The following is a 27,901-nucleotide window of genomic DNA, read 5'->3' as shown; positions in this document are numbered from 1 at the left end:
ATCAAGATGAAAATTACGTGTGCGATAACAATAGAGACAATAACAACACTATAGTAATGTATCTTTAATCCTGCTCGATGTCACTTAGTCCCTTATATAAAATTCTCATTGCGAAGAGATTTAAGAGTAACAAAATGTGATGATTTATTATATTTCTCGAAGAAATGAACTCAAAAAATTTCCAATGGAAAAAACCCAAAATGTAAATAAATAAAAGAAAAAAAAATTCCTTAGTTATTTTTTAAAAAAGAAAAAAGAATTACAAGGAATTTAAAGTGTTGCATTACTTTTTTCTCTTGAGATTATTATTATTATATTATTATTATCATCATTTTTATATATTCCTGGGAGTAAGTTGGAATGTTTGGGAAAGATATTTCGAAGTAAAGATGTAAAAGGGTGGAAATATTTTGATTTTCTTGTCTTCTTTTCTTCAGTCCAATATATTATTTTAATCTTGGAGTTCCCAAGTAGGGGAAAAGAAAACTAATTACGCTAAAACATAAGTTATATATTGTCGAAGAATATATATATTTAAAATATATTTTTTTCCAGGGCGTGTAGAATCTGCACTGACTTGTGATATTTTATTTTTTACAAAAATTTTGAAGTTTTGAAAAGAGTGTTCTTCCGGCTTAGTAGTATCTCGAGGTAAGAACTTAGAATTGCTTATAAGAACCTTTTTAGTTTTTTTTTTAATTTTTTTTTTTCACGTTTGATTGCGCCTAATCTGCTATTTCCTTAACAAACCTAGAAACGAAGCAAGAATAAGTAGCTGTTCGCTTATTTTAATCTTAGTCTTAATCTCTATTTCTAATTATTTTGTTTCTACCGATCTACTTACTGTACCAACTTTTGGAATGTGCTTACATGTTCAATTTAGTTGTTATCACACATAAGAACATATACCACAGACTTTTAGATAGTTTATAAAAGATGTAAAGTAAAACCATATTAAATATTCTAAATATGTCATAAAATAAAATTGATAATGATAAACAAACAGGCAAGCGAACAAACAAACTTGTTATTCAAGTATGGCCTCTCTCTTGTATAAAAGTTACTTACAGCTTTTACACCACGTGGTAGTAATGGCACCCACGTTTTCTACTTATATCTTGATTACTTTATTAAACCTCCTCTGTTTCTTCTCCTCCTCCGCAGAGAACAAACAAACAAACAAAAAAAAAAAGAGGGGTATTCTTTACTTATAAATTAACGTACAGGTTCATTTAGCAGGTTTTGCAAAAACAAAAACAAAAAAAAAAGAAATAAGAAAAGATGAAGGGAAATTCCATCTGAGTATTTAAGCAAGATATATTTCGACTTTGGATTCCTTTCACTTGCTGAACAAAAAATAAAAAAAAAACCGATTAGGAGCTCTACATATTGCAGAATACGCTCACCATATGTCTACATAACATCAAAGAAGATCGTATCTACTTCAGTTTGTGAATGCTGTTAAGCTCAGTAGTAATAAAGTGAAATTCAATGTTTGTTTGAAAACCTTCCCTGGCATACACAACAAAAACACAGTACAACATTATTAGCACACCCATACATCTAACAAAACAAAAAAACAAAAAAAGACCTGTAAACGCCGCCGCCGCCGTTCTTCAACCACACAAAATAAAAAAAAACCGACTTGATCTTCTTCAGTTTTCTTTTTTTTTCTCTTTTTCTTTTTTTTTCAGTTTTTTCCAGCCAACCCACGTGGGACAAGAAACATCGAAAAAAAAAAAATTTTTTTCTTCTTTCTTTTCTTTCTTTTTCTCTCTATTGTTCACCCGCCTCTACCTCTATTATTTATTTTTATCTTTATTTTTCTGTTTTCTATTATCTTAATCCAACAGATGGAGGAGCAAGGCAGATGTTCAAAGAGAAAAATAATGTAATTGTGAATCTGCAGAAAAAGAAAGAAACACATTGTATCGTAGTAAAAAAAAAAAAATAAAAATATGTAAAAGCAATCACAAATTGAGAAAAAGCTTGTATAGAAAGAAGGACGAGAGAAGACAGACACAAGAATGGAACAGAAGAAAGGAGGGGAAACATTGTTGCACTATTTAAACATTCAAATCGTGTTTTGATGATCAATCTAGCAAATTCAGTCTTTTCTTTCCCAGTCTCTTGGTATATCTATCGCTCAGTTCTCACTTACGATCTATCACCAACTTGTGAATAAATCAAATCAAGTCTCGAGAATTTGTTTATAATCTGATTCTTTGCTTTCTTTTTTTTTATTTTTTTATTTGGCTTTTTTGGCTTTTCTGCTTTGTTAATAATATAACAAGTCTGAAAGATGAGGTTTTCCCATTTCATTAAATATAATGCTGTTCCAGAATGGGAAAGTCATTATATGGACTACAATGGTCTCAAAGATCTGATTTATACTCTACAGACAGATAATATCAACTTAAACAGCAATAATCTAAATGAACAAAATGCTTCATCATCACCTAATAATCTTAATAATAAGAGTGTTGATAAAATCTTCGATACTAACGGGAAGTTTTCTAAAATAAAAAATAAGTTTTTCCCAAATCAGAATTCCAAAAGACCTAACTCAGATAATAGTAATAATAATAATAATACTGCTAGTACTGTTAATAGGGTTGAAAGCAAATATTCTATTGCTGATGATGAAGAATCCCAATTCAATGTAGAAAAGAAAACATACAGAAATAGTGATAAATTAGATATAGAAAACTTGAATAACCACGGTGTCACTGTTCTTTCCGAAGGAGATAACGAACAAGTCTTAGAAAAAACTTTCGAGTTGGAAGACTTCAATCCTCATGAGTCGTCTAATGATTTGACTCACCATAATCCATTAACCTCAAATAAACAAGCCAAGAAAAATAAACGGCTTAACCCTCTACAAAAATACAAATTTTGGGATTCTGGCTCAGACAACGATAATAATACTCTCTATTCTACTACTACTTCTACTACTTTGACAAAGGATTTTAACCCATACGATACGTTTGTAGACGAATTGACTTTGGAAAAATTGAAAGTTGATGATTTTTATAAGAGAACTGAATTGAAATTTTATGATAAATTCAATAATCTCGTCCATGATTTAGAAAAACAGAAAATTCTCTCTTCTTCACAATTAACCACACAATCTTTAACTAATACAGAGCTATCCTCTGCCATCCCTTCCAAAAACAACAACAACAACGTTAACAACGTTAACAACACTAACAGCTCAGTTTCTTCAAATGTTTTTGCAGATAGTAATCAAGTCACTGAGGAAGAGGAAGAAGAGGACGAAGATGATATATTGGACAATGATGAATTTACTGATACACCAGAAAATACTGCATTACTTCATTATTCCCAATTTAATGTCGAGAAACAAAAACAATCTATTTTAAAACAAAGTATTGTTAATCTTTATATCGATTTGTCTCAGTTGAAATCTTTCATCGAATTGAATAAAATGGGGTTTAGTAAAATCACTAAGAAAGCTGATAAGGTTCTAAAATTGAACATCAAAGCCGAATTGATCCAAACTGGTAAATTCTATAAAGACACCTATATCTTCCAAAAAGATACTTTCACAATCCTAAGCGAGAAAATTAGTGAATTGATAACTTTCTATTCTATCATCACAGATCAAACTTCAGATGTTCTGGAAGCTAAAGAAGAATTGAAATCTGCTCTTCATGATCATATAGTATGGGAAAGAAGTAACACATGGAAAGACATGTTGGGATTGATCTCTCATGAAGCCCCTTTGGTCTCAGATTTGCAAAAGGATGATGAAAATATCAGTCTAACAGGTAAATTACAATTAGAATACTTCACATTTCCATTACCGCATCCAATTAATCTAAAATTTACCACAATTGAAAATATAACAATACCAAAACTATTTTTCACTTGGAAAGCATTTAAAATCGCATTCATTATCGCTGTTACTGGTGTACTATTGGGTGTCAAGACTTTTAATGATCCCGCACAACATCGTTGCATGGCTTTGGTTGAATGTGTGGCCTTTTTATGGGCAAGTGAAGCCCTACCTTTACACATCACAGCATTCTTGGTGCCTTTATTAGTCGTATTATTCCGTGTATTGAAAAATTCTGATACAGGCGAAGTCTTAACAGCTGCTCGTGCATCTTCCACTGTTTTATCATCTATGTGGTCTTCTACTGTCATCATTTTATTGGCAGGGTTCACATTAGGTGAAGTGTTATCTCAATATAATATTGCTAAAGTCATTGCATCCTGGTTATTGGCTGCTGCAGGTACAAAACCAAGAAACGTACTCTTGATTGCCATGGGTGTTGTCTTCTTTTTGTCTATGTGGATCTCTAATGTGGCTGCTCCTGTTTTAACATATTCCTTATTAAAACAGGTTCTTGATTCATTAGAAGCAGATCAACCCTTCGGTAAGGCTTTAGTATTAGGGGTTGCCATTGCTGCTAATATTGGGGGTATGTCATCGCCAATTTCATCTCCGCAAAATATTATCTCAATGCAATATTTGAAACCCTTTAATATTGGTTGGGGTCAGTTCTTTGCAGTTGCTTTACCTACAGGTATCATTGCTACATTGATTTGTTGGTTGCTTTTAATTTCCAGTTTTAAAATCAACAAGACTAAAGTGGAAAGATTTATTCCAATTAAAACAAGATTTACATTAAAACAATGGTTCATTATTGTGGTTACTGTTGCCACAATTCTGTTATGGTGTGTGGAAGCCCAAATTGAAAGCGCCTTTGGTTCATCTGGTATCATTGCTGTTTTACCTATCTGCATTTTCTTCGGTTCAGGGTTATTAACTACCAAAGATTTCAATTCACTTCCATGGTCCATTGTTATCTTAGCAATGGGTGGTACTGCACTGGGTACTGCGGTGTCTTCATCTGGATTATTGGCTACTATTGCCAGGGCTTTGCAAAGACGAATCGAGCATGACACACCAATAGCTGTGTTATGTATCTTTGGTGCATTGATGTTGGTGGTTGGTACTTTTGTTTCTCACACTGTCTCTGCTATTATTATCATTCCATTGGTTCAAGAAGTCGGTGATAAATTGGCGAATCCTAAAGCTGCACCAACATTGGTCTTCGGCTGTACTCTATTAGCATCGGCTGGTATGGGTTTAGCTTCATCTGGTTTCCCCAATGTTACCGCTATTTCTATGTTAGATAAGAAGGGTAATAGATATTTAGATATGGGTACTTTTATGTCAAGAGGTGTTCCTTGCTCTCTGATTGTGTATGTCTGTGTAATCACCATCGGTTACGGTATTATCGTATCTGTTGTTCATACAGCTCCGTGAGAACATAACTATACACGTCTCATATGTAAAATAGTCATATATCCATACATATAAATCTATATATTCATACATAATAATAATTGTCATTTGTTAGCATCTCTGATTCAATTTGTTTTTATTCGAGTACATACATATTTACATGTTTCATACTTTGCATATTTTAATCATAATTAATAATACTGCTTATAGACAAATTTTTTTGGTATGCTTTCAATAATTTTATCTCTGGTAAAGGGTTGTAAGCCTACACGGATAATCTGAAAAGTTCGAAGTTTTTCCACTAAATATTTTCAGATCGGTAAGATCATATCGGTAATGTTCAAGAAAAAAAATAAAGTTTAGAAAATTCAAAAAAAAAAAAAATAATTGAAAAATTACTATTACAGTAAGTTAGGCATCTCAAGTGACAATACACAACCGAAGTTGTTACGGTTGGTTTCACAACGATTGTCTTTAATTTTAAGCTACGATGTTTTACCTGAACTGAGTATCACCAGATATTACACTATTTGCTTTTCTTTTTTAAATCTTTTTCGTGATACTTTGGAAGTCGATTTTAATATATATAAATATTCCACATAGGACACAAGAAAAATACATAGGAAAAATAGGAAGGTAAACTATAATATATTACTAATGGAAACCCAAGCTGATGATATAAAAAATACTTCACTACAACCGACAGAGATTGAACACCCAATGACTGTTATATCTATATCTCCAACTTCAACTACTTCTCTTACTGAATCATCGGACAAATCGTTACTTGAATCTAATGATGACCTTATATCCCAGGGAGACGAAAAAGAAGAAGAAGAGGAAGAAACAACTACAAAACTCCCATCAATTCAATTACAGAGAGAAGAAATCAATAAACTTTTTCAGGAACACCAGAATAATGCTAAAGAAGGCGATAAAATGTTCGTGATTCCTACTTTCTGGTATGATTATTTTTTTAATCCTGATATTGATGACTCTTCTCTAGTGAAACCGATCGATACATCATTGATTTGTAGTGATTATAGAAATTTCATTTTAAAAGATTACGATCAATGCCCATACATGGCCATTCCAGAATCAGTATTTAAGAAATTTGTTGAATGGTATGGTTTAGCACCAAATGCTCAGCCAACATTTACAAATTTAATTTTGGATAAAGCAACCAACAATGTAGTAACTGAATATAATAAATGCTTTTTCAGAGTTCAATACTTGCTTTCGCCAGATGGGAGATCAAGAAGAATGAACAATCATGTAAATAATATTAATTATTTTACTATATCTTGTATTAGCACTTTGTCAAATGCTCTCCAGGAAGCGTTAGATTTTTTTTTTCATATTGAATCACATTTAGATATAAATAAAACACCAATCAAAATTTGGCTTGTCAAAGACAGTGATTTGGACGAAAACTCAAGTCACCTTATCAACACATATATTTTGACACCTGTTAATTTTTTAAGTTTTCCAAATGTTATTCGAATCCAACCTAATTTATTGTCATCACAATTACGTGATTTAAATATTTCTAATGGATCATTTATTATAGAAATTAAACAAAGTAATTTAAATTATCACTGGACTTCAAATTATTTTCACTACAATAAAATTTCTTTATCAAACGGTAAGGTAGGTTTATCAAATTTAGGTAATACCTGCTACATGAATTCTGCATTACAATGTCTCATACATATACCTCAGTTAAGAGACTATTTTGTGTATAATGGATTTGAAAGAGAAATCAATACAGAAAATCCTTTGGGTTATAAGGGCAATATTGCAAGAGCCTTTCATGATTTAATACAAAATATATGGGGTAGTTCAATATTACCTTTGAGAACTTCTTTCTCCCCCAATCATTTTAAGTCTATGATTGGCCATTGTAATTCAATGTTTGGTGGTTATATGCAGCAAGATTCTCAAGAATTTCTAGCGTTCCTTATTGACAGTTTACATGAAGATTTGAATAGGATTATTAAAAAGCCATACGTAGAAAAACCAAGTTTACTGAGAGATGCAGACATTGACGATTCTGATGCAATCAAAAATCTGGCAGAAAAGACATGGGAGTCACACTTACTTAGGAATGATTCCATTATTACTGACTTATTTGTCGGGATGTACAAATCTACTCTAGAATGTCCTAAATGTCGCAAGGTATCTATAACATTTGATCCATATAATGATATCACTTTACCTCTTCCGGTTCATTCTGTTTGGAAAGCTACAATACGGTTATTTCTTCAAAATTTACCTCCATGCATGTTGGAGGTTGAATTACCAAAGACTGCTACATATAAAGATTTAAAAAATTATGTATCCAAATGTGTTAATATCGATGCTGATAATTTGTCCGGCTGTGAAATATTTGGCCATCAGTTTTATAATAATTTTGAAATGCCTGATTCTAATTCACAATATTTACCGTTACACGAATTGATATCTGAATCAGATATAATAGTATTCTACGAATTACCTGCTGATGAAAATGATGCCATTGTTCCTGTTTTGAATTCATATAGAGATCCACAGTTCCCATCACCATCGTTATTTGGTGTCCCATTCTTTATTATTCTTAAACCTAATGAACTCAATAACCCACTTTATATTCGCAAGAAATTACAAGACATGTATATAAACCTAAGTGGAGGCCATATTTCATTCAATCATATAGATAGCGAAACACCGCTTTCATTTACTGATTTCCCTTTATTGGTCAATAAATATAGTGCTGAGGAATTATCTAAATATAGTGAAATCATACAATTTGCTACATGTACGACAGATAATGGGAAAGAATTTTTCAGAATCAAGATATTAGATGATAGTAACGAAATAGAAAGAAACAATATGGATGAAAATTCACTTCAGTTTTGGACACCAAGAACTCACATCAACTTAAATGACTCCGAAGATATTGTCAATGTATTGGATGACATAACCAAGGATATTTATAATTATCCTAAAATTAAGGAAGAAGATCGAAAAAAACAAAGTTTGTTTAAGGAAAATCCTACAAGTGACACAGAATCATTGACGAGCAAGCCTTCTACTAATAATGTGACTAGTGCCGATGAAGATGTAATGATGGAATCCCCGGTTTGTGATAATTCTATTGCTACAGTTGAAACCAATAATAATATAATGGAAAAGTCTACAACCGATCATCAAGTAAAATTCATTCCCAGAAAAAAACTAATATCACCAACAACATTCATAGTATGTGAATGGATAAAAGATAATATGGAAGAAGCATTTTCGGCAGATAAAGTAATCAATTGGGAAAACCCGGGAATGATACCTAATAAAGAATTAGAATCCATTAAATTAGAAAGATTGAACCAAAATGAAAAACAAATAACATTAGACGACTGTTTAACATTATTTTCTAAGAAAGAAGTCCTTGGATTCAATGATTCATGGTATTGCCCAAATTGTAAAGAACATAGACAAGCTACAAAGCGTATACAATTATGGAATACACCAGATATTATGTTAATTCATTTGAAACGTTTTGAAAATACCAGATCATTTAGTGACAAGATTGATGATGTGGTTAATTTCCCAATTACTGGGTTTGATATCAGTAAACATGTTGTCTGTAAAAATGATTCAAGTAATAATATATATGACCTAATTGCTGTCGATAATCATTACGGTGGTTTAGGTGGCGGTCATTATACAGCGTACGTAAAAAATTTTGTTGATGATAAGTGGTATTATTTTGATGATTCAAGAGTATCAGTGGCAAATCCAGAAAATTCTATAGCAGGATCAGCATACTTACTATTTTATCTGCGTAGAGGTTCTTTGAATAAACCTAGTAAAGTAAAAACTATAATTGATGAGACAAGGATGGCATATGAGAATCAGATGAAAGAAATATATAGTCGCCAAGAAAGCATATACAAAACAAACCAAACAGATGATGAGAATAGTAGTAGCAGTGATGAGATGGATATTACTGACAACGAAGAGGTATCGGAAGAAAAAGGGGACAAAAATAAGGAAGTACATATTGATAAGGACGAGTCAGTTATTTCTTCCAAATCGTACAAAAAAAAACATTTTCAAAGGAGACATATTAATTTATCTGATACATTTCCATGTCCAATTGAATCAGATTCAGAAGACAATTTAGTTATCAAAAGACATGAAAGTGATAATAATACAACAAACAATAATGATAAAGTAAATGATGTGTCACCTAGACAAACAGTTGAATATAGCACAAAATGTCAAGAAGTTGGCCATCTTCATTTAGATGATGTAGAAAGTCTAGAGCAAGAACATATAACAAGAAGGAAAATACGTGTATTAAATAAGGTATACCCTAAAAAAACAGAAGATGATACTACAACTTCATCTGATTTGGATAACTAGAGAGTATTCCAAAACCCCTTATAAAAATGAAGAAACAAGTAAAATTCACTAAATAAACTATGTAAAGTTTAATAATTACACTTATAGAATATCTACATATCGCTAGATATAGATGTATTTAAGAATATTTAAATACATTGTAATTATACTTTTGTCGATTTATGTCTGTAAGTTTCAATGTAAAATGAAATAAATAAAAACAAATAGGATGAAATAATAAAACAACCTGCCAAATTAGATGTAACAGAACCAAAACAGTCTCCACAATAAGGTAAATCAATTCCCGAATAATGCACTAATTTCGTGTAAGTAGAAAAATAAATGAAAGCAAGATCTAAAATAAACTGTAAAATCTGAAAAATTGTAATCAGTTGTTTCCACCATACTCTAATCCCTCTAGCTGAAAGAAAGTAATACCAGTACATCAATACATGAACTGCCAAATTTAAAGAGATCGGAACCCATGATATTGTTGTATATCCAACTAATTCAGTATAACAAAGCAAAGCAGTAGCTCCATGATGATATGTATGTAGGAAAGTTAACTTTTTATGTTTTAAAACTAAAAAAAATGTGTCCAAGAATTCAAAATACTTTATTAAATAATTTATGTAATAGATTGTCATTATTGGTTGTGTTAACGCACCTGCATCACAGATAGCAAAAAATAGACCATTTTTATGAATTATTGGAATAATCTGTTCTAATAATAATATTAAAAGGATCAATGATACAGTTGTCAAAAAAAAATTATGCAACTGAAATAGTGCATTTAACTTGAATGACTTTGTACCTTTCAATACATGTTGTCCTCCAAATATAAGTGTATAATAAAGGGAAATAATTAATAAAACAGTATTTGAGCTACTTAATGGTACCTCATTTACTTTAAAATTGAATTTCCCTGGTGAAAATTTTCCTTGCATTAAGTAAGTTACAAGTTTATCGAATAATTGCCATAAAGGTCTTTTAATTTCATAAAAGTTCATTGAATTCAATACAGAACCTATCATTTCCATGGATAGTTGTTATAAAAATGAAGTTAGCAGGGGAGCGGAATAAATATTTCAAAAAAGTTTTAGCTTTTTGATAAGTAAATATATATTTTATATAACAAAGACTATTAAGAGGGTATTTAAGTTGCAGAGAACAACAACAACTTCCATTATACTTTTATAAATAGTTGTTATTTTGCAGTGTCATTTTACTTAATTAATGGTTTTGTTGCTCGGAGTTTGTTCACAAAAAGAAAAGAAGAAAGAAAAGAAAATGACAAAATGAAACTCCGATATTATTTTCAAGTTTTTACAATAATAAAAGCTTAATGGTCTTTTATATGAAGAAATAGGAGGTTTGATTTAATAAATCGAAAGAATCATCAATATTGAATTGGAAAATTAACTATGGATACATTAATACCAATTTGAGTGTCTATAAGAATGTATGAATAAATAAATACATACATATATATATATAAAGGTGTGTCTGTGTGCCTTAAAGCTTATTTAGAAAGTTAGTGTACAGTTATGAATCTGAATCTAGTAAACCCTCCTCTTCCATTTCTTTTTCATAAGCCAATTCCAGGCTGTCTTCATCTATCATTGCGTCAACATCAAGCATATATGGTTCATCAGAAGATTCTTCTGCACTTATATTACCTTGGTTTTTCTTAATTGATTTAAACCTAGTTTTGATTCTATCCATATTCCTTTTCTTAATAAGTGCTTTATAATCTACAATTTTCTTGGTTCTGTAATAATGCAAAACACATTCCTCGGGCGACCTTAACTTCCCCATATAATCGGATATTTTACCAAATTTCTTAGGAAACCTTAAATAACCCTTGATAAAAGAATCATGCTCTTCTTTGGTGAAAGTGTCAATTTTATCTGTAACCAATCTTATAGCCCATTTATCTTTATCCACATTTAAGTTATTTACATCTTTAAATTGCATAGAATTTCTCTCTAGGGTATCGGTTAGCATCATGGGGATCGTTGCAGCTTGTTTATTATATCTATAACCGGGATCAATCTGACACATTATATCCTCTAATTCATCATCATTGACATAATCTGCTCTATTGATATGAGCCCGTCCATTAAATCTATTTGAGGAAATAGTGGTATCATTATCAATATCATCAACTTCATTATAGTCACTGTCTAATTTAGTGTTGCATTGTCTTTCTTTCTGCTTTCTTATTTCATCAAAATGTTCTATTTCTTTACATTGTTTAATCCAAATTTGATTCATCATACATTGATGTTTTTTAGCAACTAAGTGAGTTTTCAGTTGTAAACATTTATTCTTCAATAACCAATTCATACAATTTCGGACCAACTTATTATTGCTAATATTCCTTTGATAAAATGAATACTGTGATAAGGAAGTGATATAACTTTTTTCTTTAATATCATTACACTTTTCAAATTTCAAACGATATTTTAAATACCATAATTTATTTTGCAATCTATTTAGTGGGAATACATATTTATTGTAAGTTGGGGTATTCTTTGGATAAGAAGATATTTCGCTTTGATAATTCAAATCCGATAATTTTGTCACTAATAAAGCTGGATTATTAATATGTTCAAAATCTTTCAATTGATCATATCTAGTATTGCCCATAGAGTTATTCTCAATCGTGTCATTATCAGGTTCAGATAATGGTATACTATTTTCCTTATTCAATAAATTATCGTTATTAATGCTACTATTATTACTATCATTGCCAATATCGGAATTTAATAAATTTGATACGGATATATTATTTTGACTTTTAGAAGACTGTTCCAATACAGATCTGATTGGTTTACCAGAAAAACTATCTGTGGTAATGGTAAGGTTATGAGCACGTTTAGCTTGTGGTTTGACGTAGGAGTGTGTTATACTCGAAAAAGTAGAAAACTTTGATATTCTATTGCGATTGGTATAGTTGTTATCATTACTTTTCTTCTTGTAATTTGTGGGCCTGTTCAATTTTCTGTATTGAGTAAAGGATGAGGGTATGTTGTTATTGTTATTATTATTGTGGAAATAGCGATTAGATAATGTACATGGGGTTTGATATTTATCAAAATTTGTTTTATTGAAATAATTAACATTATGATTAATATTGATATTATTAGTACTATTATTATTATAAGGATGGGAATGATATGATGTCATATTAGTTGGATCATATCTTGATTTACTAATAGTTTTATTAATATCGAAAAAAGAGGCGGAATTACTAACATTATACCTACTTCTGATATTTGGTAAGGATTCAAAGACATGAGGCTGATACCTACTTTTCTCAATACTAGTTAAATTAGTATTTTCATCAACTTTATTATTACTACCATTATTATTATGAATAGTAGTCGTAGTAGGGCTAATAGATTGATTTATAGTTAGATTAGGGGATGAAGAAGAACCATAAAATGTTATATTATTATCATTATTATACCTTGATGTATTATTAAGACACGAATGATTAGTATTATACTTACTACTGGGATTTGTATACGTGTGTGTACTATTATTGCTTATTTTACTATTTTTTCTATGTGTATATTTATGTTTATATGTATATCTATTTTTACTATGGAATGGATTGTCTTTGTAATAGGATGGATAACCCATATCTCAATGCCATGGATCCCAAGGTGTTTAGATATTAATTTTAATAAACTGCTAATCACGCGTTATCTGCTATTATTAGGGTATTTATTATTTCTGTTACTGTCTATATTTTGTTATTTGTATGCAATACAATTTGAATCAACAACATTATAATAGTATCAGCAACACACTATAATTACCTTTTATCACTTCTATTTGTCTCTTTTTCTCTTTCTCTTTCTCTCTGTCCTCAAGCTGATAACATATACATAGTCTAGGTATAATTTAATTTACCACTACACGTCAAAAAGACGTACGGTATTGCTTATGTACATACACATATACGCACATATATATGTAACACTCTTGTTAAATGAAATTGCTTGTCCTCGAACCTTCTGAAAAAAAAAAAAAAGAAATGGAAGGAAAAGAAAAAAAAAACTATTTGTACAAACCGACTTTCTCGAGACATTTGGATCGTACCAAACGATCACACTGTACGTTAAAAATTTCTGAGAGAAAGAAGAAGAGGAAAAGAGAAACAAACACTCTGTAGTAGTTATTGATGTTTGTGTTTATGTCATATACACAAAACACATGTACCATATGCAGGATACCAAAGATGTGGAGCTGCCTACATTTTTTCTCTCTTTAATTCTTGCAATTCTCTCAATTTCTCTTTGTACAAATTTTGTATGTTTTATTTCCTTTTTGGGTAAACGTAGTGATTCTTGATGGCACTACGCAGTTTTTTTGTTCGAATCCCAATATGTTTTCCTAATCAGGTAATAAACTGGATCTTGTCTCTCTTTTTCTCCCCTTTTTTGTGTGTGTTTTCGAAACAAAACCCAGCAAATTCCTATTGTTCTCTTCTCGAAAAGACACACAATAGCGCTATTTTCTCTTTTAGGTAAAAAAAACAGAAAAATGTATGAAAATAAAAAGAAAAAATTAAGAAAAAAAGTAGCAAATCTTGATTTAACGCGTTTTGTTCTCTCGATGACCTTTCTGCATTAGATCTCTGTTGCTACATATATATGTACATACATATTAATACTATATATTATTAATATAACGCTCTATCAAGAATCTTATTTTTAAATTTGTTGTCTTCGGCAACCTATTGTTTCCCTCTTTTCTCTTCTCTCTCTTTTTCTATATATATATATGTATACGCAGCATCTCTTCCTTTGACATTTCAATCAAGGTACTTGGAAAATAACTAGATACCAAAACATTATCTGCATTTCAAAAAAAAATTTAACATTGCATAGAAATGAACACCAGACGAAGATCAATGAGACTGAGAAATCATAGCAACAATAAACATTCAGATGAATTTCTTACTCCAGAAAAACAAATTATATCAAATGATAGTACCTTGCTATTGACGCCAGACTCTGTTTCCTCCTCTTCAAAAAAATTAAATATCGTTAAAAAAAGATTATTTAGTGAAACAGACCGTGATGACAACAACAATAACAATAGTAACAAAAGAGATAACTCCAGTCTGAAAACCCCATGTAAAAGACAACAACTATCGCCTATCTCTCCAGCTCCTTCCCCACAGAAACTTGTCTTTGGTAAAGACTCCATATATTCAAGGACTAAGTCCTTATTGCAAAGATCTGCTGGTCTATTTGCATTTGAGACTGGATGTTTAATTACTCGTGAAGAACAATTTCATAGAATTATCGACTTCTTAGATTCAAATATCTCAAATAATATTAGCTCCTCTCTATATATCACCGGTCCTCCAGGGACTGGGAAGACTGCTCAGTTGAGTTCCATCATAAGAAATAGATTCTTACCTATAGCTATTCGACAAAAGAAACAATCCAAAAATAAGCAAAAATTGATCAATTCCCATAAGAGTCGTAATAATAATAATAATAATAATAATAACTATGACATCGAATTGTTTCCCAATCTGAGAAACCAATGTTACTTTCAATTGAATAACGGCCAACATAAATCCGTAGTAGCCACTCTGATCAATTGTATCGCATTGAGTGAACCACGCATGGTCTTTAACCAAATATACGAATCCTTTAATGTCACAGATAATACGAAAAAACCAGTCAGAACAATAGAAGACCTGAAACACTACATGGAATCCTTTAATAAAAAAATCACTTTCTTAGTAGTCCTTGATGAAATAGATAAACTGTTGTACTCTTCCAATAATGATACTATGGCCACAAAAATTATCTTAGATTTGTTCCTATTGGCAAAATCACCATCTTGTAACTTTCTTTTAGTTGGGGTGGCTAACAGTTTGGATTTAAAGGATAGATTTCTTTCCAGACTGAATTTGAAACAAGAGTTGTTACCAAGTACTATTGTGTTTCATCCTTACTCGTCAGAGGAGATGTTTAAGATTGTAATGGACCGTATCAAAACAATCAAAATATCTGATAATGCAGACATAGGTGCAGGTGTAGATGGAGTTGATGACTGCATTTTCAATCCAGTTGCCATAAAATTCGCCTCTAAGAAATGTTCTGGTTCTACTGGTGATATAAGGAAGCTCTTCGACGTTTTAAGAAGTAGCATTGAACTAGTGGAACTAGAAGTGATTAAACAGATCAAAATAAAAACAGGTATAGAAAGAAATGATGCCACAAGAGGGGTAACAAATGGTTTCAAATTAATCAAAGTTGGGATGCCACATGTGGCTAAGGTATTTTCACAGATTAATAATAATGTCTCTACGAGATCGCGGATTTCAAGATTAAACATGCAACAACGGATTATATTGTGTTCCTTGGTGAACCGTGAATCCATCGACGTTTTCCATAACAACTGCTCTTTGGACACCGCATACGATTATTATAAACAGTTTTTAAAGAGGAGAGATTCTGTTATGAAACCATTAAACAGAAATGAATTCATTGAGATTGCCAACAATTTAGAAACTTGTGGTGTAGTTACTATGAACCACGGTAGAGCAACTGGAAGGACCAAACATGTAGTTAAAATGATTCAAACTTCAATAGATAAAAATGAATTCGAAGAAGAAATTCGAAAAATGGACATTTTGAAAAGATTTATCTAGTGCTAAAAAGTTATTTCTCTTTTCCCATTTTATTTTTATTCGAATTATCTTTTTAATGCTCTATTCTTTTTTTTGCATATACATACGTACATATTTTATAGAATTCAATTAATTGCATATAGTTACATTCACTCTCACACATATGTGATGTGGATTTCTACTATACCACTCACTTTACTAAATAGATCTTTTATTAACGTTTTAGTTCTTATTTTCTCGAGCATAGATTTTTTTTCTCATGCAAAGTTCTTTTTTTTTTTCTGTAATATGCGGGCATCGCTATTTATTATTTTTATAAGAGATCAACAAACAAATCTATTAGAATAAACAAATAAAAAAAAAGAACGTTAGTTAAGCAAAAGAGAAACAAGATCAGATTCCATTGAATTAATTGAAAATATTTTTTAGTTAAATTATCGGTAAGCATAGTGACTTTAATAAGACAATAACGAAAACGCCAGAAGAAATACAAAAGATAAAAAAAATTTTATTAGTGGTACGTTAGAAACAATAATTATTGTTTAAACAATTTTAAAGATTTACAATGTTATCTAGACTACGTCCATATTTACATATTGTTGTCCTGTGTATATGCTGGTATGTTATTTCGTCTTTAGCATCACAAGTAACAAAACATATTTTAACTCTATGTCCGCTTCCATTGTTTCTAGGGGAATTTCAGTTTGTCTTCACAGCATTTTTAGCTTCTATATCATGTCAAATTGCATATATGTCCCCAAATTTTAAAAATACTTTTCCCCAAGGAACTTTTCCTGATTATAATTCATATGGTGGTCTTAAAACTTATGACAATGCAAATTTCTTATTAGCAATCACAAAACCAACAAAACATATTATTGAGACCGTTTTACCTTTAGGTTTATTTCAATTTGTAGGGAAATATTTTGGCCACAAAGCTACTTCTTTGGTCCCTGTGTCTACAGTGGCAAGTATAAAGACATTATCACCTCTATTTATTTTGATGTTTCAAAAATTGCTACATATTAAAACTTTGAAAATCAACAAAACCTTAACTCTTAGTTTAACTTCATTAGTTCTTGGAGTTTGGATTATTGTTAACGAGGATAGCAAATATCACAAGAAAAAACAAACAGCATCTTCAACCAGTTACTCTACATATGGCTTAATATGTGCTGTGATTTCTATGCTTGTCTTTGTGGTACAAAACATTTATGGTAAGAGTATTTTCACCTTCAAAAGCACTCCTTTAACCGAATTTGACAAGAGAAAGCATTTACATCACGAAGATTCCCCGTTACCCCTTTATAAGGAAGAGAATCATTCAGTAAACACACAACCAACGAAATCTAAGAAATATGATAAAATGACATTAATGATTTATATTTCAGTCATCGGATTTCTTTTATCTTTTGGTTGGTTTGTTACGTTAGAATTACCGATTGTATGGAGACATATATGTCATGATGAAGTATCGGATCATATTAAGACTATACCATGGAAATTGTTTATTGTAAATGGGACATTCCATTTTATTCAAGCTATGATCACATTCCACCTACTAGGTGAAGTATCTACATTGACATATTCAATTGCAAATTTAATGAAAAGAATAGCTATTATTTCTGTCAGTTGGTTGTTTGTTGGCGGTCCAATAACATTTCTACAAATATTTGGTTTGTTTGTCAATACAGCAGGTTTGTTTCTTTATGAAAGATGTAACAATAAAAATAAAACATTAAAAAAATTACGTCCTGAATGATCATTGGGTATGCTATCTTCTTCTCTCTTTTGTTTTATTATTTATCAACCAGTATTATTGAATGGTTTTTATAGAATCTTCGATCTTATTAGAATATAACTTATAATTGAGACTTATTAAATGATATTAAACATATCAATACTCGTATATATATATACGAGTATTGAAACGTTCGTAAACAGTGGCATTGTAGTTAAAATTGTGTATAAAATCTTACAAGAATGTTGTTATTCTCAAAATGCTAGATTTTTTATAGAAAGTACATGTTTTATAAATTAATTTGTCTTCGTAATATGTATATACATATAAAATAGAAATAAAGATCTCTTTTTCCTCTATGTTTTTTTCTTCTGCAAGAAAAATATACATATACATATGTATGTATGTATATGTACATAATATTTTGCTAGACTAGTCAATACTATATTAATAATTAATTTGGAATTTGATATTTTTCTCTTTGTTGCTTTCGTCTTTGTTCCTTCATCAACTTAACCGTTTCTGGATCAAAATTTTCTACATATATTGGAAAGATAATGACTGTTAGAGCAATAAACACTAATGCCATTTTCCAAGGAGAATGCAATATATTAGCAATCATACCGCTTTTTAAAACACCGGGATTTCTTACTTGTAAATAATTTCTAAAAGGTTGTTTTTGTACCAAAGAGAATCTTACCATTGGTTTGATATCAATAGGATCCAATTTTTCTGGGAATTTAATGTCTTTTGATGGAAAATATTCTCTACCAAAATAGTTTCTGAAGCCTTTTGTCTCCAAAGTACCATTCTCATTCATGAAGAATTCCACAAGTACTCTATTTGGTTTCACATTAAAGTCTTTTGATAGAGGATATATAACAAACCGGGTAGTTTTATTTATCCTTTCATCCACTTCAATGTTATTAAATTCAAATGAGCCATCTGGATCTTGAATATATGCAGTTGCCTTAATAGGGTGTTTGTTGCTATCAAGGGAGCCGATTTGTTGTAATCTAAAACGTGTATTACTTATTTTAAAAGTTGATAGATTATATGGTGTCACATCCAACTGACCTTTAATAGTTAAAGCAGAAATTAATTTGAGTAAGATCAAACTCCAGAAAAGAAAAATTGTTAACATTGAATTTTATTATTCGTTAAATATTTGGATTTATAGTTGTTTATGTATAGCGTACATTAATCATATACACTTACAGAGCTGTAAAGTAACTTTTTATAGAAGGTTATTGGAATATATCTCTCGTTATTATTTTGAATAGACTCTACATTATTTATTTGGTATTAATCATTATTTGTATATATTTAATTAAAACTAAATATATTGACAAAATTCTTTCCAAAGATGTATGGGTTTTATTTGAAGTAATATCTATTATTACTTAATAACCGTATATCACCTTGTTCTTTCCGATGATGATATATATGTGACAGATAATAGATTATTGTTATTATGCAGTATTATTTAGTTACCGCAAATATTGAATATTAGAGATATATTAAAAGATATGGTCAAATTTTTTTCTACAGGTGATATATCCTTATATATGTTTATATATAATAACAATTTGATATACGATATATGGTACTCTTTCTTTGTTTTCTTTATCAAAGATAGAATTTCTTTTTATCTTTGTCCATTTCAGGCTTATGTTCCCATTCAGTTTCTTCTCTAAGACCTCTTTGTAATCGTTTCAATTTTAATGTGAATTGCGGACCTAATTCTTGTAACCCAACTCTTTCATTTTCTTTAAAAATGTAACGATGTCTTCTAAAGAAAATATAATCCCTTTGATTATGTAATGTAATTACTTGTCTACCTTCGAAATCTGGCTTTTGTGGTAAAATAGACTGAAATAGTTTACCAACAGTCTTGCCAAGTCTTGTTTGGAAATTATTTAATATTAATTCTGGTATATGATTGGTGGGTTTCCCATGTCCAACAATCTTTTCTACTTCTACATATGAACTTAATTTAAAATAAAAAGTTGGTCCTTCTGGCAAGTGCATAAAGGTTAAGCCGGTAACTTTTTTTTTATCTTCATTTATAATAATCATGTCTGTGAAATCTCTCTTTGTACACATTTCTGCAATTTCTTTCAATTTATATCCAAATTTCCTTTTAACAAATGTTACATTTGGTAAAATTTCGATCAAAACATTAGCAAATTCATATGCACACTTTCTTGCATTTACATTTGTAGTTAAAAAAATCTTGGGTGATTTCCCATCACCTATATTATTAAAGGATTTCATTAAATCGTCTTCATCTTCTTCAATAGATTCCCCTATGGTTTCATCAAATACTCTCATAGAATCAATGGTCTTTGGCACATTTTCTTTTAATCTTTTAGCTTTTAGCTCTGGATTTTCTCTTTCCTCTTTAGCTCTTTTCCTTCTCATCGAGTGACGTTCTTTATTCTTTTCGTCTTTTAATGAAGCAAATAGTGCTTGTCTTTTCATTTTATTCTTGACTCTAATCTCTTCAGCTGCCATTTTTTTATATATTATTTATTGTTACTGTTGGTGCTTTAAATAATGCTGCCAAGTATTTATTTAATATTCTTATTGCCTATTTTGCAGCTTTTTTATTTTTTTATAATATTCATAGGAAATACAACTGCAAAATAGTTAGTCCCTACTCAACTAAGTTTATTGTTTATCACATATCTGGTTTATCTTCCAATTTCACATAATATATACGTTTCACTTTTCACTATAAAGTTTGTTTAAAAAATTTTTTTTTTTGTTTTCGTTAAATTTGCGATGAGATGCGATGGTGAATTTCATAATGTATAGTTGTTTACAGGAAGGAAGAAAATAAGAGATAGACATGTGTTAACATTCTACGCCTCAACAATAGAATCAAAACAAGAAGATTGTATCCACAAAACATATTTATTATTGTTAATATATAAATGGAATATACATAGATCTAAATGTGATAATTATTCTTTCATTCTATCTTTTCTTCTTATTTCAGACATTGTACCTGTATACTTACCCTGTTTAAGTATTAAATCAATGGCACCAAATTGATCTATACCTTTACCTAGTTCATTTTCGACAGCTGCTCTTGAAGCTTCCCCCAATGCTCCTCTATGGCCTCTTGAACCAGAATCCATATTAGTAAATATTTGAAAAGTTTCAACACAGTCTGCCAAATTTTCAACAAGTGGCGATTCTAAATATTTGTCTACTGCATTTTCAGATTTTACAAAAACTATTAGATCACTATCTTTACCTTTATAGAAAAATTGACCCACTTCCGTCTTATGGTTAGGTTTTGTTGCCATATTTTTCATATGTGTGTCTTGGTTATTATTGTTAAAAAATTCACTTGGACCATGCATGATTAGTAATGTGATGTTTTCTTTTATGGATAACAAATCGATAGAGTAGATGAGGTGCAAAAATAAGCATATCTAAATAAAAAAAAATTTCTTTTACTAAAAAAGCATATAGACCAATAATAAGCAAGAAACAATTTTATCTATCCACTTTTTTTAAGAATGCATATATATATATATATATGTATATATATAATATTTTGCGGTGATTATACTTTTAACTATTCCTTCAAGTAATCCTTTTTTAATATCTTGACATACGTCATTTTTAATATTTAGAACAATGTATATCTAACACGTCAGTATATACAACATTTGAAGGGACATATTTAATAGCATACATGATTGAATGTTTACGAGTCCCTTTACAATATTATACTTTGTATCCTTATCACTTATAAAAGAGTAGTACAAAAAGAGAAATTTCATTTGTCAGTTGAGCAGAAAATGGGGGTTATTTACGGTGTTTCTTTTTTTTTCTAAACAATTGTCTTAAATCACTTAGGGTAAAAAGCATTAATTGCAATAGATGTTGCTATATAGTTCTATCTCTATAACATTTAAAAACATAAAAAAAAGAAAACAAACGAATATATATATATATATATATATATACTAATTATTTTATTACTAGTTTATTACAATTTTTTTTTATTTTATTTTGTGTCGTTATTACAAATATCTATTACTTCTATTTTCTAGTCTATCAAAACTATGTATGCTACTAATATTATTATTGCCATTAATGATATTATTTGTTAAAACATTTTCATTTATGAAATAATTGTTTTGGAAACCAGGTAAAAATTCTAAAACGTCATTTTTATTACTATTAGTGTTTATATTAGCAGTAGTAGTAGTAGTAGTAGTAGTAGTGTTATCACCTATTTTTAGATGTGCAAAATGTGTAGTATAGATTGGATTAGGTATAGATGGTTGTTTCAGATATAAGTTTTTCTTACTATTAGTGCTATTACTACTACTATGATTATTAAAGTTATTATTATACTGTTTAAAAGATCTTCCCCAGGACAATCTTATTCGAGAATTTCCAATAGGAAAACCTTGCATATTGGATATAGCGGCCTCTCCAGACTGTTTATCTACAAATTGAATAAATCCACAACCTTTTCCCTTTGGTATATTAATATATACCATGGGCCCAAATGGTTCAAAAATACTTTTTAATTCATCTTCAGTGACACTAGAGGATAATCCACCAATAAATACAGTAGTGTTGTTTGGATCAGTGAAATGGTTTATTTGTGGTACATGTTGATTGGGAACAACAAATTGTGTTCTTGGTAATTGTTGTGATGAAGTGGAAACATAAGATTTAGAATTGTTGTTTTTGGATGCAGAAACTGTCATATTGTTACTGTTATTATTCCCTTGACCTAATTTTATTGCTCTACCACTGAAATATACACCTTGCATTTCCACTAAGGCATTTTGTTGATCCAGAGGATCACTAAATTTTACAAAGCCATATCCCTTTGACAAACCTGTACTTAAATCCATAATTATTTTTGCACTGACTGTTGATTTATACCTGCTATTAAATAGCTCAAATAATTGGGTTTCGGTAACAGTTGGAGCTAAATCTCCAACAAATACAGAGGTAATTTCGTTATTTTTATGACTATTAGCATTATTACTAAAATTATTTGACCAATTTAATTTGAAGAATTTATCTGGGATGTTCGGAATTGGTGTCCCGTTATAATTCAATAACACATAGGATGCTTCTTTATTGGTTGGGAATTCTATAAAACAATATCCTTGATTTAATCTATTATTCGTATTAGGTTGCCACATCATCTTTAGATTAATGTTAGTAACACCAATTGATTTCCAGAGATTACTTATAACTGATTCATCCCAATTTGTATCCAAATCACCCATATATAAGGTTGTTAGACCATTCTCATTAGTTCCTGAGTTAGCATCTATATAACTATTACTACTATTACTCATTCCATGTTTATACCTAGATTGATATGGTCTCGTATTATCAATATTGTTACTAATGTTAACATTATGATTGGTATAATATGTCTTGTTACTGTTATAATTATAATAAGAATGACTTCGGTTTTGATTATAATTTTGTTTACGCAAATAATGATTATTTTGTTTCTGATATATATATGACATTTCGACTATATATGAACGTATGTGTATTTTTTTTTTCTGTAATAAACAAAAATGAAACAAATTATCTAATAAATATGGCTGGATTGGATACTAAATGGATAGTTATTAAGACCTGTTTATGGAACCCCACAGCAACAGCTTTTTGTGATGATGTACAAAATTACAATCTATCAATCTTAGTTTTATGTTTTATTTTGTTTGCCTGTCAAATTTTAAGATTGCTTTTGTATATTTAAAATAAAATAAATTGTATACATATATCCATTTACTTTCTATATATCTGTGATACTTTTAATGTACATACATATGATCAGTATTAACAGTCGAAGATACTTAATGATTTATCTTCATTTCAAATCATGCCTTTTCTTTTTTTTTTTTGATTTTTTAATTTTTGTTTTTTTTTTTTTTCCTGTCGATTTTTGACATAACTGAACACACACAGGAGAAAAAGTAAAAAATTGAATTAATTGACATTAACTTTATCCAAGACCTAACTGTATCTGTAGAATGTTTCAGAATCCTAATTAGAAAACTAACATACCTATTTCATTGATATATACATGCATTTATTTGTCTATTTATGTGTTTACATTCACCTATGCAGCAGAACGAGATCAAATGAGTCTGGAGATTATCTATAACAAAATATATATTAAATAATGTATATCATAATATGTGGAAGATTTAAATTAATTCTCTACTAATACAAATGTCTATCTTTCCTTTTAATAAAAACCAGTTTATAAATTATATATATGGTTTATACTAGTAAAGAAAACAAGTTGATTATATTATTTACTGTCTCTCTATATTTATGTTTATTTATTTTTTCTGTCTTTTGATTTGGTGAGTAGGTGATTCCATAGACTTCATAATATACGGTTGTATATTAATTTTACCACTAATTTTGTTTTTATCCATAGATGATGAAGATCCCGATAATGAGATTGTTGATTGTGTTTGATATGGTTGTGATACAGTATGATTAAGCCCGGGTGGTGAATTTATCCCAAAGACTGAATTTGAAAGATAGCTCGATCCCCATGGTGATTGTCCTATATATGGATTGAACTTGGTGACTGGTGTAATTGAATTGTTGTAAATTTCTTGATATGATGGTGCTTGTCTAAATATCAGATGCTGATTTATAGATGTATTATATGATTGAAATGGTAATACAGAGTTTCCCCAAAGTGTATATTCATCACGCAGATTTGATAAGTTTTCTTGTATTGATAACAAAGAATCGTTGATCTTTAAATTAGTTTTGGGTACTGTTTGGTGTGAGGAGAAATCTCCATGCTGATTATAAGGTATCGATTCATTGATAGGATATTCACTTTTACAATTCTCTATACTTGATGGATTTTTATTAATCGATGCTTCATTATTACTGTTATTAATATCAATATTATCCGTAGAAATATTTTTATTGGACCCTATGTCATATGGAAACACAGTGACTTCTATCTCATTAGAACTTCTGTTTTTGGAATCTCTTGACATTGAGTTTACTTTATTTATCATATAATATCCTTTATTAGCCACTTGGTGTATGCTTTCTAGTAAATTATGTAATCGGTATGGTTTAGAATATCTATTATTTTTATCAAAATTTGCCACTGTTACTGGAACCACCACATTTTCATCATCATCACTATCTTCGTCTTCTTCTTTTATGGCAGTGCTGTCATCATTTTTACTATTATTGCGTTCATCATAACTAGTTTGATCTTTATTTATGTTTGGATACGGTATTTCCTTATCTAAGGACATAGAAGTTTGATTATCAGTTCCTTGTTTATTATTAATTAGGACATCATCAATTACAGGTAAATAATCTAAGGGAAAATCTTGATCATTTAAATTATCTATACTATTATTAAAACTTATATTTAACGGAGATAATAACTTGTTATTATTCTTTTTGGTATTTCTATCTGGAATGATATTATATTTATTATTATTATTGTTGGTTTTCATAAAATGTTCATTAAAATTATTAGAGACAGAATTTTGGACATCATCATCATTATTATATGTTTCTAATCTTGAATTATCATGTAATATTAATGTGTGGGTGACAATATTATTATTGTTATTATTGTTGGTATTTATTTTTTCATCTATTACAGCATATGTCTTTTCTGAATTTATGTGATTATTAATAGAAGAATTATTCAAAGGAAGAGATAAATTAGGTTTGGTGGAATTTAACATTGTCTGTCTCTCTTTCTTTGTAAATCTATTTGTGTTACTTCTATTTTTTTTATAATTATTATTAGTGGTATCATTAGTAGTAATATCACTATTATTACCATTGTCATCCTCTAAATCAGTAATCATATTGGTAAATCCATTTATTTTTCCGTTATTAAGATATGATATCAACTGATCCATTAAAGGAACATTAGAATTTGGATTGTATTTAAATGATAGTGCAGGTTCAGAGATAGCTTTAGTTGTGGCCAACTGATTGGATTCTTCTCGTTTAAGATCTCTACACAAAGCATCTATAAATAATTGTAAATGTGGCACATTGAACCAAAAAAATATTTTTTGTTTCTTTTGAGTCTTTAAGCAAACATTTTTAAATAAAAAACTCAAAAAATTTGATTTTGGTTGTTCCAAGATTGCATCCTTACCACATTTTAAATTTCTTAAATCTGAAAATATACCTTCTTCAAATTTTTTTCTTTGAACTATTTGTCTACCAAACTGTTCCATTTGATAGATACATGACTTGACGATATCTGTACCTGTGATATAAAACAGATTGTTCCAAAGGATACATGTGATGAAACCCAATTCCTCAGTAAGATAATATCTTCTCATTAGCTGATCCGAAGACCATCGAACAGGTGCAGTCCTAATGAAAAAATATAATTCATCCAATTGATTTAATGCATTCTGTATTTCTTGATCGTTTCTGACGTATGTTGTCTGTATTAAATTTTTATCTGCTTTTTGGGATGAACTTGAGGTAATAGTTTTGTCATTGGGGTCTTTATTATCTAGATCTCTATTTTTTTTTGTATTTTCACTTTCCTGTGTTATCATATCTTCACCATAGGCATTTAAAAAGCAATGTGCTGAAAAAAATTTGTCAAAAAAAAAAATATTATTAATCGTTCGTTATTGTTTGTACATTAATATACATAAGAATATTCTAAATATGGATTTGAAATAGAGTTAAGTTAATTAAAATTCAAATGTAAAGGAGCAAAAAGATCACGAGAATCCAACCAGGAAGAGGTGTATTATCCAGCTGAAACATTCCTAATGAACCCAAATTCTTCTTAATTTAAATTGTCAGAACCTGCAAAATATTTTCTTTTTTTTCATTTTTCTTATTTTTGGAGAAAAAAAATTCTTCTGAACAAAAAGTGAAACATTCTTAACAACTTTGAAAGAAACAGAAAGAAATTGAAGAAGAATGTAGGGTGTTTGGATGCATAATGCAATGCAAACACAAACAATATATATATATTAACAGGTATGTGTTCGTTTTTCTTGTTATGCTTTTGTTCCTAGTATACTGAAGGGATTTTTATCTTAGATAATGTTGGACAAGTTAATTGAATGTAATCCTTTATGGGAACTTGTGGACCATGCAAAATACAATAAATTAATGTGTCTAATTTCAATTTAATATATGTATTATCATCGCCACTGAATAAATTCGCATATTCCTTTTCAAATAAATTTAAAATCGAACAACATTTAGATTTTTCATAAGTATAATGATCGATCATAGTAGTATTACTATAATAATTGTTATTTTTACTATCAATTTGTGTTTTCCATACTGATAAAACAGTTGAATCTAAAATATTTGACCATTGTCTTTCCTTGATTGTGAAGTATTTAATATTGACCTCATTCATTAGTTCATCCATTGTTATATAATTACCATCACTATTGTTATTTTTTCTAATAGAGGAGGAGGAAGAAGAAGAAGAAGAATCGCATGATGATAATAGTAATATCGGTAGATTTTCTGTATTTACAGATAATATCTTTGCATTTGATTTGTTGTTTGTGGTATTAGTGTTTTTGTTATATATTGGCAATGATAAGTGATATTTTTTAGCTAATAGGCATTGAATAAATAAAGAATCAGGATCAGAAGAATATATTGTGTTACTCTTCGGATCTATATTGTATTTATTAATAAGTAAAGTAAAAGATGGAATACCATCTCTATTAGTGGTAGTAGTAGTATTAGCAGCCGTATAGTAAAAGCTTTTTTCGATAAATCTTGGTCCAAGGTATAATCAAATATGTCCTCTGGTTCGTAT

General features: G+C 29.6%; 11 protein-coding genes across 11 annotated transcripts; 4 read left to right on the top strand and 7 right to left on the bottom strand.

Annotated features, from left to right (window-relative positions):
- Positions 1-2,302: 2,302 nt before the first annotated feature.
- On the top strand, positions 2,303-5,299 carry PHO90 (SPX domain-containing inorganic phosphate transporter; the record flags this gene model as incomplete). The annotated part of the gene is made up of 1 exon (XM_064861067.1): positions 2,303-5,299. One exon carries the CDS (start codon positions 2,303-2,305, stop codon positions 5,297-5,299), a length of 2,997 nt encoding a protein of 998 aa, XP_064717307.1.
- Positions 5,300-5,935: 636 nt separating this feature from the next.
- Positions 5,936-9,682, top strand: UBP12 (putative ubiquitin-specific protease UBP12; the record flags this gene model as incomplete). Its single annotated transcript, XM_064861066.1, has 1 exon — positions 5,936-9,682. One exon carries the CDS (start codon positions 5,936-5,938, stop codon positions 9,680-9,682), a length of 3,747 nt encoding a protein of 1,248 aa, XP_064717306.1.
- A 143-nt stretch (positions 9,683-9,825) lies between these two features.
- Positions 9,826-10,701, bottom strand: ELO1 (fatty acid elongase ELO1; the record flags this gene model as incomplete). The annotated part of the gene is made up of 1 exon (XM_064861065.1): positions 9,826-10,701. The coding sequence occupies one exon, from the start codon at positions 10,699-10,701 to the stop codon at positions 9,826-9,828; it is 876 nt and encodes a 291-aa protein (XP_064717305.1).
- A 505-nt stretch (positions 10,702-11,206) lies between these two features.
- PWA37_004582 (SANT/Myb-like DNA-binding domain-containing protein) lies at positions 11,207-13,312 on the bottom strand (the record flags this gene model as incomplete). Its single annotated transcript, XM_064861064.1, has 1 exon — positions 11,207-13,312. One exon carries the CDS (start codon positions 13,310-13,312, stop codon positions 11,207-11,209), a length of 2,106 nt encoding a protein of 701 aa, XP_064717304.1.
- A 1,255-nt stretch (positions 13,313-14,567) lies between these two features.
- On the top strand, positions 14,568-16,349 carry CDC6 (AAA family ATPase CDC6; the record flags this gene model as incomplete). The annotated part of the gene is made up of 1 exon (XM_064861063.1): positions 14,568-16,349. One exon carries the CDS (start codon positions 14,568-14,570, stop codon positions 16,347-16,349), a length of 1,782 nt encoding a protein of 593 aa, XP_064717303.1.
- Positions 16,350-16,893: 544 nt separating this feature from the next.
- On the top strand, positions 16,894-18,090 carry PWA37_004580 (uncharacterized protein; the record flags this gene model as incomplete). The annotated part of the gene is made up of 1 exon (XM_064861062.1): positions 16,894-18,090. One exon carries the CDS (start codon positions 16,894-16,896, stop codon positions 18,088-18,090), a length of 1,197 nt encoding a protein of 398 aa, XP_064717302.1.
- A 433-nt stretch (positions 18,091-18,523) lies between these two features.
- Positions 18,524-19,213, bottom strand: SOP4 (Sop4p; the record flags this gene model as incomplete). The annotated part of the gene is made up of 1 exon (XM_064861061.1): positions 18,524-19,213. The coding sequence occupies one exon, from the start codon at positions 19,211-19,213 to the stop codon at positions 18,524-18,526; it is 690 nt and encodes a 229-aa protein (XP_064717301.1).
- Positions 19,214-19,698: 485 nt separating this feature from the next.
- RPF1 (rRNA-binding ribosome biosynthesis protein RPF1) lies at positions 19,699-20,586 on the bottom strand (the record flags this gene model as incomplete). Its single annotated transcript, XM_064861060.1, has 1 exon — positions 19,699-20,586. The coding sequence occupies one exon, from the start codon at positions 20,584-20,586 to the stop codon at positions 19,699-19,701; it is 888 nt and encodes a 295-aa protein (XP_064717300.1).
- A 452-nt stretch (positions 20,587-21,038) lies between these two features.
- On the bottom strand, positions 21,039-21,443 carry RTC3 (Rtc3p; the record flags this gene model as incomplete). The annotated part of the gene is made up of 1 exon (XM_064861059.1): positions 21,039-21,443. The coding sequence occupies one exon, from the start codon at positions 21,441-21,443 to the stop codon at positions 21,039-21,041; it is 405 nt and encodes a 134-aa protein (XP_064717299.1).
- A 669-nt stretch (positions 21,444-22,112) lies between these two features.
- NAM8 (Nam8p) lies at positions 22,113-23,597 on the bottom strand (the record flags this gene model as incomplete). Its single annotated transcript, XM_064861058.1, has 1 exon — positions 22,113-23,597. The coding sequence occupies one exon, from the start codon at positions 23,595-23,597 to the stop codon at positions 22,113-22,115; it is 1,485 nt and encodes a 494-aa protein (XP_064717298.1).
- Positions 23,598-24,422: 825 nt separating this feature from the next.
- Positions 24,423-26,660, bottom strand: STE12 (homeodomain family transcription factor STE12; the record flags this gene model as incomplete). Its single annotated transcript, XM_064861057.1, has 1 exon — positions 24,423-26,660. One exon carries the CDS (start codon positions 26,658-26,660, stop codon positions 24,423-24,425), a length of 2,238 nt encoding a protein of 745 aa, XP_064717297.1.
- Between the last annotated feature and the right edge of the window lie 1,241 nt (positions 26,661-27,901).

The sequence above is a fragment of the Arxiozyma heterogenica genome (assembly GCF_036370985.1).
Source record: "Arxiozyma heterogenica strain weizmannii chromosome Unknown scaffold_6, whole genome shotgun sequence".
NCBI classification, from domain to species: domain Eukaryota; kingdom Fungi; phylum Ascomycota; class Saccharomycetes; order Saccharomycetales; family Saccharomycetaceae; genus Arxiozyma; species Arxiozyma heterogenica.
Note: the sequence above shows the minus strand (reverse complement) of the source record. Positions and strands in the feature narration are given on the sequence as shown.